Source organism: Halichoerus grypus, chromosome 4, assembly GCF_964656455.1.
Source record: "Halichoerus grypus chromosome 4, mHalGry1.hap1.1, whole genome shotgun sequence".
Taxonomy (NCBI): domain Eukaryota; kingdom Metazoa; phylum Chordata; class Mammalia; order Carnivora; family Phocidae; genus Halichoerus; species Halichoerus grypus.
The window spans coordinates 10,281,386-10,300,368 of NC_135715.1; the positions used below are offsets into that span (position 1 = coordinate 10,281,386).

General features: G+C 38.9%; 1 protein-coding gene across 5 annotated transcripts in view; it reads left to right on the forward strand.

The window, feature by feature from the left end:
- Positions 1-18,983, forward strand: part of NALCN (sodium leak channel, non-selective) — a 309,038-nt gene that overhangs the window by 181,725 nt on the left and 108,330 nt on the right. For 4 of the 5 annotated variants that reach the window (XM_078070121.1, XM_078070118.1, XM_078070117.1 and 1 more), the window contains 2 exons: positions 5,253-5,390; positions 18,759-18,833. In XM_078070121.1, the coding sequence (XP_077926247.1) occupies positions 5,253-5,390; positions 18,759-18,833 (213 nt within the window). The remainder of the gene's footprint in view (positions 1-5,252; positions 5,391-18,758; positions 18,834-18,983) is intronic. The other variant, XM_078070119.1, reaches the window with a different exon arrangement.

Genomic DNA, 18,983 nt, shown 5'->3' on the forward strand with positions numbered 1-18,983 from the left:
GGGACAGGTGGCCCTGGGGGCATGGTGGCAAGGAGAGCCCCTCTTGTCCTCTCCCTCTCTCCAGAGAACCAAAACGGGCAGAATCAGGCTGTCTGCCCTCCCCTGGCGACAGCTGGGAGAGCCAGTGAATGGGAGGCTGCCAACACCTGGGACTGGTTGGCTCTGGCAGCAGTAAAGATTTCTGGGACCTATCTGAATTGAAGAAATATCTGAAGCTTGATATTCCAAGCATAACTTCCCATAGCCCCAGCGAATACTTCTGTCCCTGCAGACCCATCTCCTCAAACGAAGACAGCAAAACAGAGAGAAGAAAACCCAGCTGACATTGAAACAGGACTCTCATGAGTAGGGATGAGATTCTGGGATGACTTTCTGACACTATAATGGAGAGAACAAAAGATCTAGATAAGAAAGTTAAAAACCAAGATCCTGACAACTGTGGAGTGGATATAAAAAGCAATAAGTCCAAATTAAAGCAAGTAGTAAGAGGACCCCCAAGAAAAATATCTGAGAGTAAGAATCAAATGGTTTTGGGGTAATTGAAGGCTTCAGGAAGAACATCTATAGGAGCGTAACAGTGGAACTTATTCCAAACAATAGATAAAACCCGTGAGAATCTGGAAGCTATAGGAAGTAGAAGGGAAAAAAGTATATATTTCTTTTCCCGATGAAATGTGTGAAAAAACAATCAGAAAATCTCAACCAAAATTAAACTAAACTAAACTGAATATTGTGTTAAGAAAGCGAAGATTCAGATAAAGTGCATTAAACTGGGCCAGATTCTGAGCAATTAGCAGACAGTGAGAAAGGGAGCCGCTCAATCTGGAACATTCTCCCTCTGGTACCATATAGGTCATACATTGGAGCCCTGGAGGAGGAAGTAGGATCTGAGAACATTACCGGGCTCACAGTGAACAATATTTTCATAGTCAACATATTGACTATCAATCTGTGATTGTCAATGTACTGACAAGCATGAAAGACCAATTAGGACTGAAAAACATATAGCTTATGCTTATCATTCATTAAGAAACCCATCATCACGTTCCTTTACTATGCAATATTTTAACGATATGGCATCACCTTGATTAAATTTTTGAAAAATAATATTAATCAGCTTAACAAGAAATGTGTGGAAACCATATAAGAAGAAATATTTGTTCAAAATCATGAATAAAAACTTAATAAATGGAAAGATAAACATTTCCATGAGACTGGAGAATAAGAATATCAATTTTTCTTAGACTAATGTGATCTCAACAAATAAAACAAGATGTTTCGAGGAATTAATATATAAAAATAAATGAAAGAATTCTGAAAACAAAAGTTTATGAGGAGCAGTTAGGAATCTTACCAGTTATTAAAATAAATGTACAATTGTTAGACAATTTGGAGATCAGATAGATTGATGGAAAAGAACAGAAATTTAGAATTAGAGCTGAAATTATATGAGTATTCAGTATATAAGAAAGAGAGTATTTCAAATTAGTGAAAAGATAGATTTTTTTTCATTTATATTATGCTGAGTCAGGTGATCACCTATTTGAAAGAAAAAATAAGATTAATTCCTATCTCACTTCTTATACCAAAATAAATTCCAGATTTAGACTGATTTAAATAGTGACTTCTGGTTCAGCATGTTAAACATAATAAAATAAGGAAACTAAAAATACTTCATAAAAGTACGGGTACATTTAAGTCTAATATTCCAATGAGAGAAGTTTTTTTGTTTTGTTTTGTTTTTTACCTTAGATAAAAGAATAGCAAATTAGACCACATAGAAATTTAAAATTAATGTTTGCAAAAATACCGCAAATGGATAGAGGAAAATACCTTAAACGTATATGATAGATAAAAGTTTAGTTTTCTTAATTTATAAAGAGCTGGTGGATACCCATAAGGAGGGACAAGAGGTCCACAGGGTAGGAAATTGGCATTACATAACAACAGGTAGCTCAGAGAAAAGAGAGGACTTCCTCCAGGTCTTTGTTCCTTGCCCCCTTCTCCACCGTTTACATCATACTTGTTTTCATCATGACAGTCACTTGCCATCATTTTCCCCAAACAGTTCTTGCCTCACCCAAAAGGGATACATTTGTACATCTAACTTGCTCCTTGATAGCTTTACCATAGTTCTCTTATACACCATATTTTCCATTTTACCTTTTATTAGAGTTGGTCATTTTCATCTTATTCTATCACTTTTGATTATAAATTTCTTAGTAGAAGAAACCTTGTCTTCTTCATTTCAATGCCTGACACCTCAAGCCTCCAGAAACCACTAACAATCCATGTTTAAATAAGTAAGCTAAGCAGACTCTTCAAGGGACACACATTCTGTGGACAATGTAAGTGTACTTGAGTTACATCTCAATCATCGGGATTTAAATTTCTGGATAAAATCTCAGCAGATAAAAATCTGCTGGATAAAATAGCAGCCTTCATGCAAAGCACAAATTCATTTTCAGCCTGTGATAGACGTATTTCATGGTGCTACTTTTCATTGGTTTATCCACGTAAGCAGCTAGAAAGACACACATTGTAACAAAGCGTTGCTCTCAAATATAATTCACAGCATCTTACAACATGCATTTTCAGGTGGCTAAGCTGTGCAGAAATGAGATTTTTTTTCTTCTTCTGAGACTCTGAAAAGAGTAGAAGATAACCCCAGTGTTCTTGCCCACATTGCTTATCTGCCAGCAACAGGTTACAATCCCATAGCTCCACGTTCCCGAGCATTTACTGAATGCATAATAGCTGAGTATTCATGAAAGCTAATGTAGTGGATGAAAACAAATTAATTTGGTTAGTGCCCAAGGCAGTTGAAAGGTACACCTGCATTTTTTGGTCTCTAGGTACTAAGAATAGATGTTGGATTTAATCACAAGCTTGCCTGTCATTTTGGGGGAAAGAAATCTATGTTGGGTAAAATTCCCTTTATACTGGTGGGTGTTTTGATCTTCCCCTATTGCTGTTGAGTCTTTAGGATGCACACACTCTTTCACACTGGTGACATCTTCGTTGAAGAAAATACAGCAGTCTGATATTTTTATATGAATCGTCTTTGGAACCTGTGTTCCTTGTCTTTGTACGTAATAAATATTCGACAGAAAAAAAAAAACACAGGGAAAAAAATAATTGCCCTTGATGATGTGTTGGCATACTTATGAAGTTAAATGACGTGTTGCAAAATCTTCTGAAGCATTTTTAGGATGAGTTAGAGCTAATATTCTCTTAGGCACCCTGGCAGGGAAAGTATTATATTGTCCTTGACAATGCTGATATCAAGCATCGATAACAGCATACTTCATACTTTCGCGAACAAGACACATTGTAGGGTAATGAGATTATAGAAAAATTAACTCAAGGAGATGTTAAGTGTTTCACACATGGACAAAGGATAAGTGGAAAAACTTATCTTCTGGTACAAGAATCATTTAACAATTAATTGCTCCTTTGTTCAAAGGGGTCCACTATGTGCTAGGCATTTAATGTCATACTTCTAAAACAGTTCGTGTAAGTGTCCCTAGCAAAGCAAACTGCTAAGAGAGCTTACTCTGTGGGGTGCAGCTTGGAAAGTAGTGGATTCAAGACCTCACTGAACACAGAATGTGGTACTTGGAAAAGGACTTACTTTGGAGTCATAATGACTCAGTGTTACTTGTTAGTGTCACACATGAGTAGGGTGACTTTGGGCTAATCACCTATCATTCTTAAGCCTCATTTTCCTTATCTTCAAAAAGAAAGAGTCAGAGTAGATTATCTGTAGTGGCCACTTTGTCTCTAAGATCCTATCAACGTAACAGGGCTTTTATCTTGGGCTCTGTCCATCTTTGTATTATCCTGGAATCTGAGAGTCCAGTTTACAACTTCATTGTACTAAAGCCTATAAAGACATTTTTAAAGAGTCACTAGATTCCAATTTTCACTTTCCCCAGACATCATCATTATCATAAATCCTCATTAAGAAACATTTATTGACACTAATGTATATAAGACACATGAGTCAGGGCTATACATATAACCCTATATTTAATAAGAAAAACTTGTCAGAATGGAACTAACCAAAGATCTTGGCAGAGAAAGTATGAATCTTGTAGCTTGGCTGGATTCTGTTGGAATGCTCTATTTTAATTAATTAATTAATTAATTAATTTGTTTATTTATTTAGGTCTTGTCCTCTTTCATGGTCTTGATTCTGTGCCTTGAAAATAAAACAAAAAATAATCATGAAAAGTATGTTTGTCTTTATTAAGTTACTCTATATGGCAGTATCATTTAGAAATATTTGTTTCTTGGGGCACCTGGGTGGTTCTTTTGGTTAAGCCTCTGACTCTTGATTTTGGCTCAGGTCATGATCTCAGGGTCATGAGATCAAGCCCTGTCAAGCTCTACACTGAGTGTAGAGCTTGCTTGAGATTCTCTCTCCCTCTCCCGCTACCCACCCCCTCTCTATTAGAAAGAAAGAGAGAGAGATGAAAGAAAGAAGGAAAGAAAGAAAGAAAGAAAGAAAGAAAGAAAGAAAGAAAGAAAGAAAGAAAGAAAGAAAAATATTTCTTTCTTATAGAGTCTCATGTTTTTAATATAACTGAAATAATTTGATAGATGAATACTATAAAAGTAAAATTTAAGGCTATTATTCTCTATTAGAAAGAAAGAGAGAGAGATGAAAGAAAGAAAGAAAGGAAAGAAAGAAAGAAAGAAAGAAAAAGAAAGGAAGAAAGAAAAATATTTCTTTCTTATAGAGTCTCATGTTTTTAATATAACTGAAATAATTTGATAGATGAATACTATAAAAGTAAAATTTAAGGCTATTATTCTCATATGCCTTTAGACAATCAATTGCAATTTGCTATAAAAATAAGTTGCACTTAGCAGCAAAATAAAAATACAGTTATCTGTTGGAAATGTTAAATCTTAGCTTGCTTAGAGAATAGAAAAAAAAAGAAAGTCAAATAACAAGAGGTCCTGATTTTTTCTTCAATTTACTCAATAGTATTTACCCACCCACAAGGCTAATTTTAATTCAGGGTGATTATTTTAGTTTTCCACACTGAAAAGTTAGATATTAGGCTTTTAGGATTTTTAGTTCTCAGCTCTTTCCCATCTGTTGCATTAAGGCTGTTCTTCCTCAGATCAATCAGATAAAAATCAATAATGTTGACATCAGAGTCCTCCAACACCACGTACTAATTTTAAAATGCATGTGCGCCTGAGCAGGTGTTTAACACCTCCGTTGTCTTCCTCTGCAGGCGTTTATGTCCATGTTCCAGATCCTCACCCAGGAAGGATGGGTAGACGTGATGGACCAAACCCTGAATGCTGTGGGCCACATGTGGGCACCTGTGGTGGCCATCTATTTTATTCTGTACCATCTCTTTGCCACTCTGGTGAGTTTAGCATTTCTTTTCAATTCTGTCTTAGAACCATAGTGGGATGAGCATCAACCAGTTTCTGTGGCCTAGTTTCCATTTCAGAACAAGAGCCAGAGAACCCATGTAAATAGTCCGACCAGATGAGGTCCCTTCCAGTCTCAATTCCTATGAATCGAGCTCCTTGAGGAACTAGATTTCAGATCTGAGTAGGGCGTCTCCATCAGATACAAGTGTCCACATGAGGGAAAACAAGACGAGACAAAATGGAAATCCCGCATTTGCGTAGCTGTTTCACCATCTCTAAGCATTCCCGCTCTAGATAATCTAAGGATCAAGCCAGACTACATTATTATGATTGCTGCCGTTATTATTATTTATCATGTAGAGACAAGATCTTCAGTGTCACCGCTTTCTTTCCCAAGCTGAGACTAAACTGAAGACAAGGTGAAGATCTCGGGGTACAGTGAGAAGTCAGCTCAGTGTTTTCGGGCTTTGATGGAAAGAAATGCAGGGGAGAACATTAAAACTCAGAGCTACAGATAAATCGTAAAAAGCATCATGAAAATTAAATACCAAAACCCAGGAAAAATTGACTTCTGTCACACAGCAGATTTTTTTCTTTTCAATGCATTTCTATTAAACAGAAAGAAAAAAATTGTGAAATGTGGCCTTAACATACGAAGGGATGTAATCCTCAGGTCTTTTAATGGCAAAAGTACGTCTCCTTACAATAAAAGTGTGTGTAGTTAAGGAGCCAACTTAAGCTCTATTATGTTAAAAGTTCCAAGGTAAGAACCCAAAATGTTATCCTTTATCAGAAACACATGAAATTTAAAAAAACAAAAACAAAAAAAACTGCTGTTGTTTATTGAAAAGCAAAATGTTTTATAATTTTTTTCCTAGTATTTGGAACAACCAAGGTAGGTAATGCTCCCGCGTTACATATGATGAAACTGAGGCTCAGAGGAGTTAAGAAATTTGCCCAATGCCACGTAGGGTGTAAATGCTGGAGCCAGAATGTTCCCATGTCTTCCTGGACTCCCAGCCTGTCATTCAGCTATGTCACTGTTTCCTTAGATTGCGATGTTTCCCACTATACCTGAAAATGTCTTCATGGAGTCAAACCTCTGCCCAAGAGTCACTAAAATAAAACAGATTACAAATGAGTGCTAAGGTCCCTTCCAATTCTAAATATGAACCATATAAGTGCTTCAGAAACTAGATGTGTTGGAGGTTGTATTTGCTATAGGCCGAGCCTTTCTTTCAAAACCGAGACACATCCGTCAAGCAGTGTATGGGGATGCATCGTATGTGGTATAAAGTTTTAGGTTCAAGCAGTAGAATCACATGGAAGTAGTTTTGGCATTTTTTTTACATGGGGTGACTTTTAAAATATGCACAAAAGGAAAGAACATTCAGCAGGGGGAAAGGAGGCCCGGCTTCCAGAGCGAAATCTGCCCGCGCTGCGTGACACGTGGCCCTGAGCACTTTGCATCCTCCCTTCCAGGACCTTTAAGTCTCTGTCATTCATTCATTCATTCATTTACTCATTCATTCCCTCATTTGTGAATTCAGCTGCTTATTAAGCATCTACTATGTTTAAGTTCCTTTAAAACTATGGAATAGCTTGGAGACTATTGATCATGGGTTCAAGGTAGGAGAGATATGATTGAAATCATCCACGTATGGTAATAATCTATCTAATTGTTTTTCTATTAAAACAGTATACTTGTTTGCTGTCCTCATGGCAGATTTTTCACATAGATTTAATCCTTTAGTGAGAGTCTCACACTATACGAAAGCAAGAAGAAAACTGATTCAGCCTAATAAACTGTTTACCAAAGTAATTTTTTTTTTCAAGTGAACTTCTACAGAGATCACTAATATGATGAAATAAAATGTTAAATCTGGTACATTGACTTCTTGGGCAGTCTCATTTTTCCTTATGGGGCAAAACCATGGCACTGACTGTGGAACATGGAAGCATTTACAAGGACTCCCAAGGGCTCACCTGCACTCCTAGGAATCCACAGAGCACATCTGGAAAACCCATATGTAATTCTGCCTTTTCATTCTACTGAGTCAAGTATCTACCCAAACCATTTATTGTAATTTTTCCATCATGATTTTCAAAACGTGATTCTAAATTAAAACTATAAATTGAAATAATTTCTTCTTTTATTCATAATCTTTTCCAAATCTGGAAAGCAACAAGGGCACTTTGGGAAATAAGGTGGAGTATAGCTGTGGAGTTCAAAGTCTAGATTCAGGTTCTAGCTCTGTGGGTCGCAAGATGGGTGACTTTAGAAGAATCCAACAACTTCCCTAACCTCTCTGTCATGTATCTGAAAATGAGGATAATGATGCCCCACATACCTACTTTCCACAATTGCCATCTCCATGTGAGCTGTATTTTTGAGGATGTTTTAGCCGTAGAATGTGAGGAAGATCACAGCTATCCCCAACACTGAGTTTAAATAAGATGGAGTGTGCCTTTAAGGGTATACATTAATAAGTGCTAAAAAATTATTATATTAGTTCAGATGCTTTTAATTTGTAGAAGTATTATTGATCAAAGTGTCATTGATGCCCCTTCCTGGACCAAGTCCTTCTCTACCTTAATCTTTCCTTCTTTCCCCACACCTCTTCTCCCAGACAACAACTAGGATGCATTTGGTCTGAATCTATCTTCCAGTTTTAAATCATATTTTACTGAATTTAACATGCTGTCAACTATAGGAAGACTTATTTTGTTTAATATTAACAAAAAGCAACCATTAAACCATACACATAGATGATAAGGTGCACTCCAGTTTCGGAGTTGTTAAAATGTGAAAATAAATGAGTGTCTTAAAATCAATGAAGTGCAGTAGTCTCCCACATATATATGTGTCCATCAAAAACATATAGTGCTTTAAATTTAAGGTTATAATCTACATTTTATACCATTAGTTTGTAAGATTTATGTTAATTTTGTAGTTTGAGAACTCTGCCCCAGTGCCCTGATGGCCGTCCCTGGGGGAGATGTCCTTGCACACTTTTTTCCCTATTATGACCACACACCATGCTGAGGCCAATTTATACTTGATCATTGTTTCCCTCCTTAAGATGATTAGTAGCAGCAATTTTCAGAATAAATGGTATCCAGCTCTGCATACATTCTCAGTACGTTAGTCACCAAAGACTGTTTTCGAAATCTTTTTATTTTAATACACGTGAAGTTCATTCAGTCATTAGTCTATATAGTCATGAATATATGGAATATAACTGACTATGCCATATTTGTTTATCAGGCCTTCCTGGTGGATATTTAGGTTGTTTTCCAATGATTTGCTCTCATAATATTGTAACTAATATGTTTGTACGCTGTGTCCACTTGTGTGAGAGTTTCTGTAGGATATATGCCAGAAAGTAGAATTCAGGATCCTCGATCCTGCCCAGATGGCTCTGTAACATGCGCCTGCAAGCCCATATATCAAATCTGGTCTGCAGGCTTTATTTATACAGCTTGTGAGCAAAGAATGGTTTACGCATTTTTAAATTCATATATTAAGTACGCACAGAATATCATCAGTGTTGTCTCTTGGCCCTCTAAGCCTAAAATATTTACTGTCTGGGGCTTATATTTGCTGACCCCTGTTCTATGTGCAAGCTGTACTAATTCACCTTCTCAAGTGTTGAGAATCCCTGTGTTCTTATGTTCTCACTTCTAGTTGATATTGTTAGACTTAAGATTTTGACAGTCTCATGAGTTGGATGGTAATATCACTTGGCCTTAAACTTGCATTTTTGTCTTTCAGTAATTGTTAATAAGGGAGCACTTCTTCATGAGCTTACTGGCCATCTTTGTGATTCACCCAATTGTATTGTATGCTTTACGTATTTTCCTAAAAGCTAGTTTGTCTTTTTAAAATGCATTTGTTGGAGTGGTACATAGCCTCTGGATAGTAATCCCATAGGTGTTGCAAATCTCCTCTCTTAGGCAGCCTTTTGCTATTTCAGTGTACCTGTGAGGGCTTTTGACATTATGTTTTGATGTGGTCAAGATGATCATTTTTTCACTTATTTGGTCAGTATTTGTTCTGGACTCATGCTTAAGAAATTCTTTCCTACCCTGAGATAGTAAAAATATTCTCCTCTGTCTTCTTCTAATTGTTTTGAATTTCTGCCTTCCACCGTTAGGTCTTTAAGTAATCATAACATACTGTTTGTATATAGTGTGAACCAGATAAAATACACTACTGCAATAAAATTCACATTGCTTTTTCCCAACCAGATTTATGGGAAGTTTTTTTACATTTAGTTAGGTTGCCTGACTGTGATATCTAAAGCCAAAAGGTCAACTACTCAGATTGCCTCATTTATAAGTGATTTTTTTAGATAAGAACTAATTAATTCAGTGAAAGAAAATACTCCATATAACTAAATTAAACCTGATAGTTCCATTTCCAGACAAAAGTCTTGAGACTGAAGTCACTTCCCCAGTTCACTGGAGATTTTGCCTGGAGCATGATCAGCAGTCGCCTTGTTTTTCCTGACATCCTCCAACCCACAGTCACTACTGTGGGCTCCATCAAATTAGCTCAATCTGATTCAACCCTGTTTTCCTGAACCTCAGCTCCTGTGTCTAAGTACTAACCTACATCCTGGCCAGATTAGACAAGAGCTTAATCCCTGCCCTTTCTGAGCCTACAACCGGTACAGAAGTAGGGCTGGTAAACACAAACCAACCAACCAACCAATAAAGCCTGCCATTCAAGACCTAATGACACAAGTGATAAAAGGCTGTGGATTGCCATGGGATCAGTGCCCACATAGTAAACTTCTGATTTGCACTCATCCAGCCCTACCTGATCTGAAATAGTTAAAATATTGACAGCAAAACAGCTGGAGATGGTTTGTGGATTGACATATAAATATGTGGATGGAGGCCCTAGGCCTCTGTGACATATGCATCACACTCCCTTAAAAACTGAACACTTAGAAGTTAAAATCTCGATTCCATAAGCCTGTCTTTAGGCTTGAGCTTCATTAAAATGAGCATTTTTCTTAAATTGTATGCTTCTTTTTGCAAAATACTACAAAGCATTTTGAGCCAAATGGGGAAAAAAAAAAGTGCACATAAATATTCAAGCTCTGCTTTGTTTTTTATCCACACTGGCCCAGTGGTGCCGCACAACCCAGGGAGTTCCTGATTTAGTCTTTTCAAGGACAGGCATATGCCAAGCAGCAAAACAAGAAAAAAAAAAAAATGTTTGGCTGCAGTTTGTTCTGGAATAAAAAACAGCAGGCTATTCCATTGCCCCCTGGGGGCACCAATTTGTCAGCCCACAATGAAAATCAAGCTTAAGTGTATAGCAAATGCATATTCATAACCATTATCTATTGTCTCTTTAAAATGTCCCTCTCATCCACCAGGTATGTATTGTGTATTTCCGTCCTGACTGATTGCAGTTTGCCGAGGGCTTGTGAAATTCGTCTTTTCCCCCACTTTTGCCAATGATTAGAGGATAAGGACTGTGGAAGACTTACTGATCCAGTTGAAAGACTCTATTTTTTTTCTTCAGTGTTTTTCCCTTTATTATTGTTTCCAAGGAAAGCCCTGGGATGTGAATACTGAAAGAGAGAAAATGTAATTAAGCATGCATTGTGGATAGTCTTTTTGTTACCTTTGAAGTGCTTAAATTAACACAGCAATCTCTTGATTTTGCTTCTCTGGTGGCAGCTTTCTGAGAATAGTCATATTTTGCTGACAAAAATGGGCATTCCAAAGTGTAAATTAAATAACTTGATTTTATAGAATTCAGTTAAAAGTGCATCTGTGTTGAACATATCCCATTTTACACTGCTCTGATTACATTTGACTTTTTTGTTGACCTATGTAAAAAAGAGATTGTTTCCAACTACAGCTCACAAGACAACTTAGGATAGTGTGATTCAAAGTGGTAAGAAGGAAAAAGAAAAACACAGGGTTATGGGGTGTTGACCAGACGCCTGCTGTGCTTTTACCATATGCTTGAAAATAACTTTTAAAAAGGAATTATTAATAAAGTTCACCATAGCGAGCGAAATAAGATTAAAGGTGACATTTCAGCTAATGGGCTGTCATTAAGCTGTATCGTAAGGAAAAGAAAGTAGTAAAAGTAAACTTTAAAGAAGTGGGAAGGGAAAGGGGAAGATGTATATAGGACAAGGACACGACTGTATGCAGAGCTAGAGAGAATGCAAAATAAAGGTGGAGATTCTCAGCCAAGAAAACCCACTCTCAAATGGGAAGGCCCCCCTCTTCCACAATAAACTGTGACTTTCAGCAGTCTGAGTCATGCTGACCCAAACATTGAGTGTCAGGTAGAGAGGATGAGCGCCCTGGTGTGCTGGGCAGAATGGTCACATCACAACAGAACTGGAGGGAATAATGAGACTGGGAACACATCTGCCGCTGCATCCTGTAATCTACCGAACCGCGCTCAAGTGTGTTCTGGGTAAAGGAAGGAAAACAGATTAATTGTCTGTGGTTGAATGTATAAAACTTAAAACATAGCAAATACCTAGCAAAACCTTAGCTCAGGAGAATCTGACTTTTTCAGTAGAGTGCGAGGAGTGAGAGGAGTAGTCAGAGAAGGAAAGAGATTTTGTGGTGGCCGAACACCTATTAAGGCAGTGGGGCAGGAACCAGATCGAACCTGGAAACAGATGCTTTGAAATCCACTTAGCTAGAAGGTCAGAATCCCACCGATATGCTGGTATGTCCAATTCATAAAAATTCTAGGAACGAGATTTGCCAGGCTTCCAGGGACTTGATATGTGACATTTTCCCCACTAAATGCATTATCAAGGCTAAAAATATCTTGAGAATGGACGTTATAATCTGAGCAAACTAGAAGAATTAGGTACCTAGGATATTTTAATAGTTATTCTACACCTTTTCATCGAAATTGGTGATTCATAATATATCAATATTGCTCATAAAATAAGGAAGTGGATAAATTACATAAATTACATCAGTTGTCTATTACATGGTAGACATGTATTACATGGTAGAACAAATAATTGCATATTAATATAATGGAATGTTATAGACCTGTTAAAAGTGGATAGTAGCCAAAGCATAAATATATATATATATATATGAACTTTTTTTAAAGCATTGTGCAAATTAAATACCACTGGGTTGAAAGTATACGTGTGCCTTAACAAAGCTCAAGAGGAAATGAAGGGCTGGACCATGAGCCTCTTTCTCCCCTGAAAATGCATCATTTTAAAAATTGTGATGTAGTATTCTCTGCCACATTATAAATTCATGTATTATGTAAACCTAAATATTAAAAATTAGTAAATAAGGCAGAGCAGTTTGACTGCATAATTTAGAATTGGTCAAGTGTAAAGGTAAAAGTGTCCCGTGGAAACGATGAAGCTCTTGTGATGCGTGTGGTGAGTCCCCGTAAAAAATATTTATTTTATCAGTAACATTTTAATATAAACCGTGAATCACACGTAACAACGATGGAAAACCTTTTGGCTCAGCAGTTGTGACACCTGTGGGTAAACACAGAAAGTAAGACTCAGACCTCAGTGTAATGTGTTCAGATTATTCAGGAGCATTACCTCAGCTTTCTATAAAAACAGAACAAACAAATGAAAAAAACAACAACAACAAAACACTGACAGAATCGGGGAGCAGTTCTTGCTTCCAGAATGAGGACTTGTCCCCCACTGCTGTGACTTCCGGGCGGGGAGGAAGTGGCCGACACCCAGACCAGCATGCACCCTCAGCCCCGCTGTGCACAGCACGGGTCCGTAGGAAAAGAATGTCTCTTGACAATGTCCATTAAATATGGTGACAGCGGAGCTGTCAGCCTCCCTTCACTTCTATTCCTTCATCACAGTGGTTATTGCCACCTTATTAGAGCCTGAGAAGGAACTACAAAGTAATTCTCACCTCCTTGCAATCACAGCAGTGAATCCTGCCTCTCCTGCACCTTCTATTTCTATTCCAAACAGGCCATCAAAGCCAGACTTCGGTCGCTACCTTATCCCAACGCTTGGCGACAGGGACCGAGCTAAAAGTCCATGTCCAAAAAGGAGCATTTATTCAAATGTAACTGAGTTTTAAAGGACCGAATTGAATCAATATAGCGAGATTCAGTTTTCAGCCAGCAAAACAAATGGAGGGTTTATGGACTAAATTAAATCGAGCTCCACACAGATTTTTAAATACAGTTTCTGTGGGTGCCATCACACTGTCAGGTTAATTAAACAGTGATGCTGAGACATGCAAAGATATTTGTTGAAAGAACTTAAGTTTAATGATGGTTGAAAGCAAACTTTAAACTTTCTCTTACATTATTCGTGAATGTGTTGCCCAGACCCCTCCCAACTGCTTAACTCTGTAGATGTGGGGCTTTCAAACTGCACAGCGCCTTCTTCATTTCTCCTCACAAAGCCAAAGCTTTTCCTTTTTGAGTCTTGCCTTCTCTCTGCCCTGAAAACTCAGCTCCTGTCTGCATGAGAAGGAGAAACCATGGCCAGCATCTCACATCTGTCTCTCTGTCCTGCTCTGAGGGGAGCTTTTCTCTCTCTCCTCCGGAAAGAATGTATAAAATGACTGTTGTTCTTTTTTTTTAATGACAAAACCTTATGTATTTAATAGCCCTTTGTCAGACTGTACTTTATACTGTCTAGTCACTGTTCCAGTGAGCCAATTTAAAATAACTACATTAAGCCTAAAAAAGTTACATTTGGAAGGAAAAAATTAACAGAAGGGAAGCTAATGTCATCACTTAGTGATCATTACAACCTCCCTCTCACACCTCCCAGCCTCCGTTGGTGGCATTTGGGCAAATTGCCACCCCCCTGTCCTGCCTCTCTGGCCTCTGGAAGCCGTGCTCTGTGTACTTAACCACTCACCAGGCCGCTAATAAGCCACATGCTCCCAACGCCTAGTCTTCGCACATGCCACCTGGAAATCCTTTCTCATAATTCTCTTCCTGCCAAAAATGATCTTTCTCCTTGATATTTTGTTATCTTGGTAGCACACGGTTGGACTTTATCAGTGCCTCACAATCTTAAATAAGTAGCATTCAGAAGAAACACTCCGGCCCGTTGGCCCAGATCAGCTCTCAGAGGTCTAAATGCTCAGAACCAAATGTGTGATACTCTGATTGGGTTTAGTTTCCGGTTGTCAGTCTTCATACTTGTGTGAGCCTCCCTGTCAAACCCCACTCCAATTTCCCTTCACGTTCCTCCTTTCTGAGAAGAAACAACGTTTTCCAGGACGGAGCTTGAGGGAGGCAGGGGGGCGCAGCCTGTCTCCATGGTAGGGCGGCAGCCACACTCAGGGCCCGTGGCAGTGTTGGTGCCAACCCGGGTGTGCTCCACATCCATGACTTGGCCCCACTTCTCATCAGAACTGGGGGGGGCGGCAGCCCCGCTGGAGACCCCACACAGATGAGGGGTGGCCCGCACGGAGTTGGAGGTCTGGGAAGTTCTGAGAAGAGAGGGAGGCCTGAGAGAACCTCAAGGACAAGTCCCTCTCAGTTCCCACTTGGAATGGCAGAACTTCCCGACTTCCTGATTAGGAACAACACTCGTGTGAGAGCAACGGCCCAGGCTAGAGACCAGATGGAGAGTAGAGGGGCTTGAATGGGGACCCCCAAAAAGAGATGTCCATGTCTTAACTCCCACACCTGTGAATTTGACCTTCTTTGGAATAAGGGTCTTTGCAGATGTCATTAAACTAAGGTTCTTGAAATGAGACATCCTGGATTATCCAGAAGAGCCCTAAATCCAATGACAAGTGTCCTTATAAGAAATAGATGAGGACGAGACACAGGAAGAAAGAGACGGCCACGTGAAGACAGAGGCTGAGACTGGAGTGAGGCCACCACGTGCTAACGACCGCCTGGGGCCCCTGGAAGCTGGGAGAGGCAAGGTCGATCCGCCCCCTGGAGCCTATTGAAGGAGCGTGGTCCTGCTGACAACCTGATTTTGGACAACTGGCCTCCAGAGCTATCATGGAATACATTTCTGTTGTTCCCAGCCACCAAGCTTGTGCAACTTGTTACAGCAGCCCCAGGAAACTAACACAGAGGGTGTCACTGAGAATCAGACCTTAGCAGGAGCTACAGCAGCTGAGATGGTGATCAATTCACCAGAGGCCCCCAGACAAGCACCATCGCTGCCCCAGATGGGGCCAGAGGACAGGCCCCGTGGCCACAGTGGACCAGACGCTGATGATCAGCATGCCCTTGACCCTAGGCCAGCAAAAGGAGCATTTATTCAAATGTAACTGAGTTTTAAAGGACTGAATTGAATCAATATAGCGAGATTCAGTTTTCAGCCAGCAAAACAAATGGAGGGTTTATGGACTAAATTAAATTCATGTGTAGAAATATCAAGAAAACTATTTTAGTTTCTCCTATCTGAATTTATGTCTGTGTATTTTCATACAGGCTCTACCACACCACAGGGCTGTCGGAAGAAGATTAAATGAAAAAAAGGGATAGCTGCGATTCATTGAGCTATTGTTGTTATTACCTGTAATATTTCACAGACAAGGGCCTCAAAACTCAGTGTCTGGTGGCTTAACCGAGGTCTCCCACCACGGTGCTCCTTCCGCCCGGCCGCCAACCTACAGCGGCTCAATTTGATTGTGAACTTCGTAGCAGTGAGCCCAGTATCGTATTTGTGTTCCTGACCAGGCAGTGTCTCACACATCGATGGGGCCCAATCAACTGCCTGTTGAATTTAATCGAAGAACGTAACCCCTCTGTCCTTAGTAGCCTGCCATCTGTCTGGTGTTGGGAAAATAATTAAAAATAAAATATCCTGCCAACCCAGAAAACCTCTCCCCGCCAAGGTAGATGAGAAAGAAAACAGTTTTATGATCGAATCAGCACCAGTCCAGACCGCAGCGGGCACCACAGGCAACCCACTAAGGAGACCTCAAAAACAAAGCAGTCTCACTTGTATACGTATAGCCCGTTACATCTGTGTCCTCCAGATGAAAATAACCAGGCCTCACATAAGAAGACATGACAACACCATTTGTAGAGTTCCCCCCAAACTCACCTGGTAATTGGGGCGGCCATCTGTGGTAGCTAATTACCTTTATCCAGAAGAAAAAGAAAATGGATTCCTTCAAGACAAGTAGGTAGTTTTGCAACATGACACCGGGTGGCTAAGTGATACTCCCCCCTACCCCCACCCCCCTGCCCCATGAAAAGGGAAAAGGGGAAATAGGGTGCTGTCTGCCTGATGTTTACGTGTCAAAGAGGTTGCCCCCCTCCCAAGGAAACCATTCCTGGGTTGTAAAATAAGTGAGACTTATTTTGCTTTTAATATGATATATATACATCTCAAAGGGGCAGGGGAAGAATTTCCAGAAGACAAGTTTTCTGAAGGAAATGCTCTAAGAAAAGGGAAGAGAACTGTCACTTTCCCTCTTATCATCAGGGAATTTTTTTTTTCTTTTTAGATTTGTGTTTACCCTTTACTGGTAAGATAGGAAAACTGGTTAAATTAGGACTGAGGAGTGCCTGGTCAAGTACCCGATGAGTGATGGAAATGGTGTACCCCTCCACAGACACTGCTGTTGATGAGAATATCATGGTCATGCAAGGGGCCTAAACTTAAAGGGGACTCTGAAAGGTCCTGTTGAGAATAATGTCTGGTTAGAGGAAGGCTGAATATATCTGTGCCTAGATGTCCGTGGTATGGCAGACATGGTGACATCAGTAAACATCTGTCATCTAGACCATTCTGCATCTTCTTTAAGTTCTGGTAGGATCCCAACGGACATGGCTTTTAAACAGAAGGGTATTGGCACTTGTCCCAAGGCAAGCATATACTGTCAAAATTTAATAATATCTGGAGGCTCTTTTTCCCCTTGTTATATACTCATTGAACGTGGAAAAGAGCTAGCCATTAACTTTTGCATAGTAAATCTCTCTGGTACTTAAAAGTCATGACTAAATTGCCCTAACTTTCTTACCTTCATGCTTAGCCATCTAATATTAACAAATGGGAATAATTTCTTAAGAGGGAAATTGAAAGGAGGAACATAAATTAGGAATGAAAATGATTTATCAAATGAATGTGGAACTTTAGAGAATTCAAACTTGAAAAAGGACTAAAAATTAAATATTTTTAAAAATTCTACTTTTTTGTTGCTTTCTCTCTTTTACCTTATTTACCCATTCCAAAAAAAGCATATGCCTTTTTTTCTTTAATTTGTGAAATGTGGTGAAATACCAAGAAAAGGGGGAAGTCTGTTTTTCACAAAGGCAGGCACCGTTAACATTTCTAAAGTACCTCCTTCTAGCATTCACTCTGTTGTTCTTTTTTGTACTTCCTTGCACTTCTGCCCTATACACTCTTATTTAATATTGTAATGTGAGCATTTTTTCAATACTATTAAAATTCATGAGTGCATTCTTTATCTAGCTGTATAACAAATTATGGGCAATAAGAGCTTACAAGGATAAACATTTATTTCTCACATATTTTCTGCAGGTCAGGAATCTGGGGCAGGCTGAGCTGGATGTTTCTAGCTCAGAATGTCTCATGAGTTTGCAGTCAAAATGTTAGTGGGGCTGCAGCCAACTGAAGGCTTGACTAGGGCGGGAGGATCTTGTGAGATGGATCACTCACAGGGTGGGAGGCCTTGGTTCATCACTACATGGACCTCTCCATAGGGCCATTTGAGTGTCCTCATGACATGGTACCTGGCTTCCACCAGAGTGGATGATCCAAGAGAGAGCAAGCTGAAAGCCACAGTGTCTTTATCACCTAGCCTCATAAGTCACCCACAATCATTTCCGTAACCTATTGCACAGACCAGCCATATTCAACTTGGGAGGAGGCTCACAAGAGTGTGAACACCAGGGGACCCTCTTGGAGACTAGCTACCACAATGGGAAATTGTAATGGCTGCGTGAATTTTATAATAGAGATCTGCATAACTGTATTACCTTTTTATGTAAGGTTAGATATTATTTCTTGTATTTCATTATTACAAATAACTATCAAGCACCTTTGTGTATAAAGCTTTTTAATACTCCAAATTATTTTCTTTGGATATAGTCTCAGAAGTGGGACTGTTAAGTTATAAAAACTTTTTTCTTAATTTCCATTTAAATCGGTTTCATAGAGCAAATTAATATTTTATATTGTTTATTTCAGTTAACATATGCATTTCCTTTAATATATTTGTGATAAATACCTTAAAATCCCTGTGCAGTGCTTCACAACTACATGTTCATTTTTCATTTAATGCATTCTATGTAGTATATATTTTTAGGTAGATATTCTATATCATATATATATAATATTTTGATACTTACGGCATGTGGGTTTTTTCATTGTTATTTAACCATTTTATAGATCCTCCTGAGTTTGTTTGTTGCTGTTATTTTGGACAACTTAGAACTTGATGAAGATCTAAAGAAGCTTAAACAAGTAAGTAATGTGTGGGGAATTCTTCAAGTCTGCATTTAAAAAAAATAAGGGTAAAACATGTGCTTACAGATACTGTTAAAAGAGAGCTTCAAAGTAAAAAAATAGATTTTAATAAGGCAGTCTAAGTTGGCAAAATTTTCTTTTGTTTAA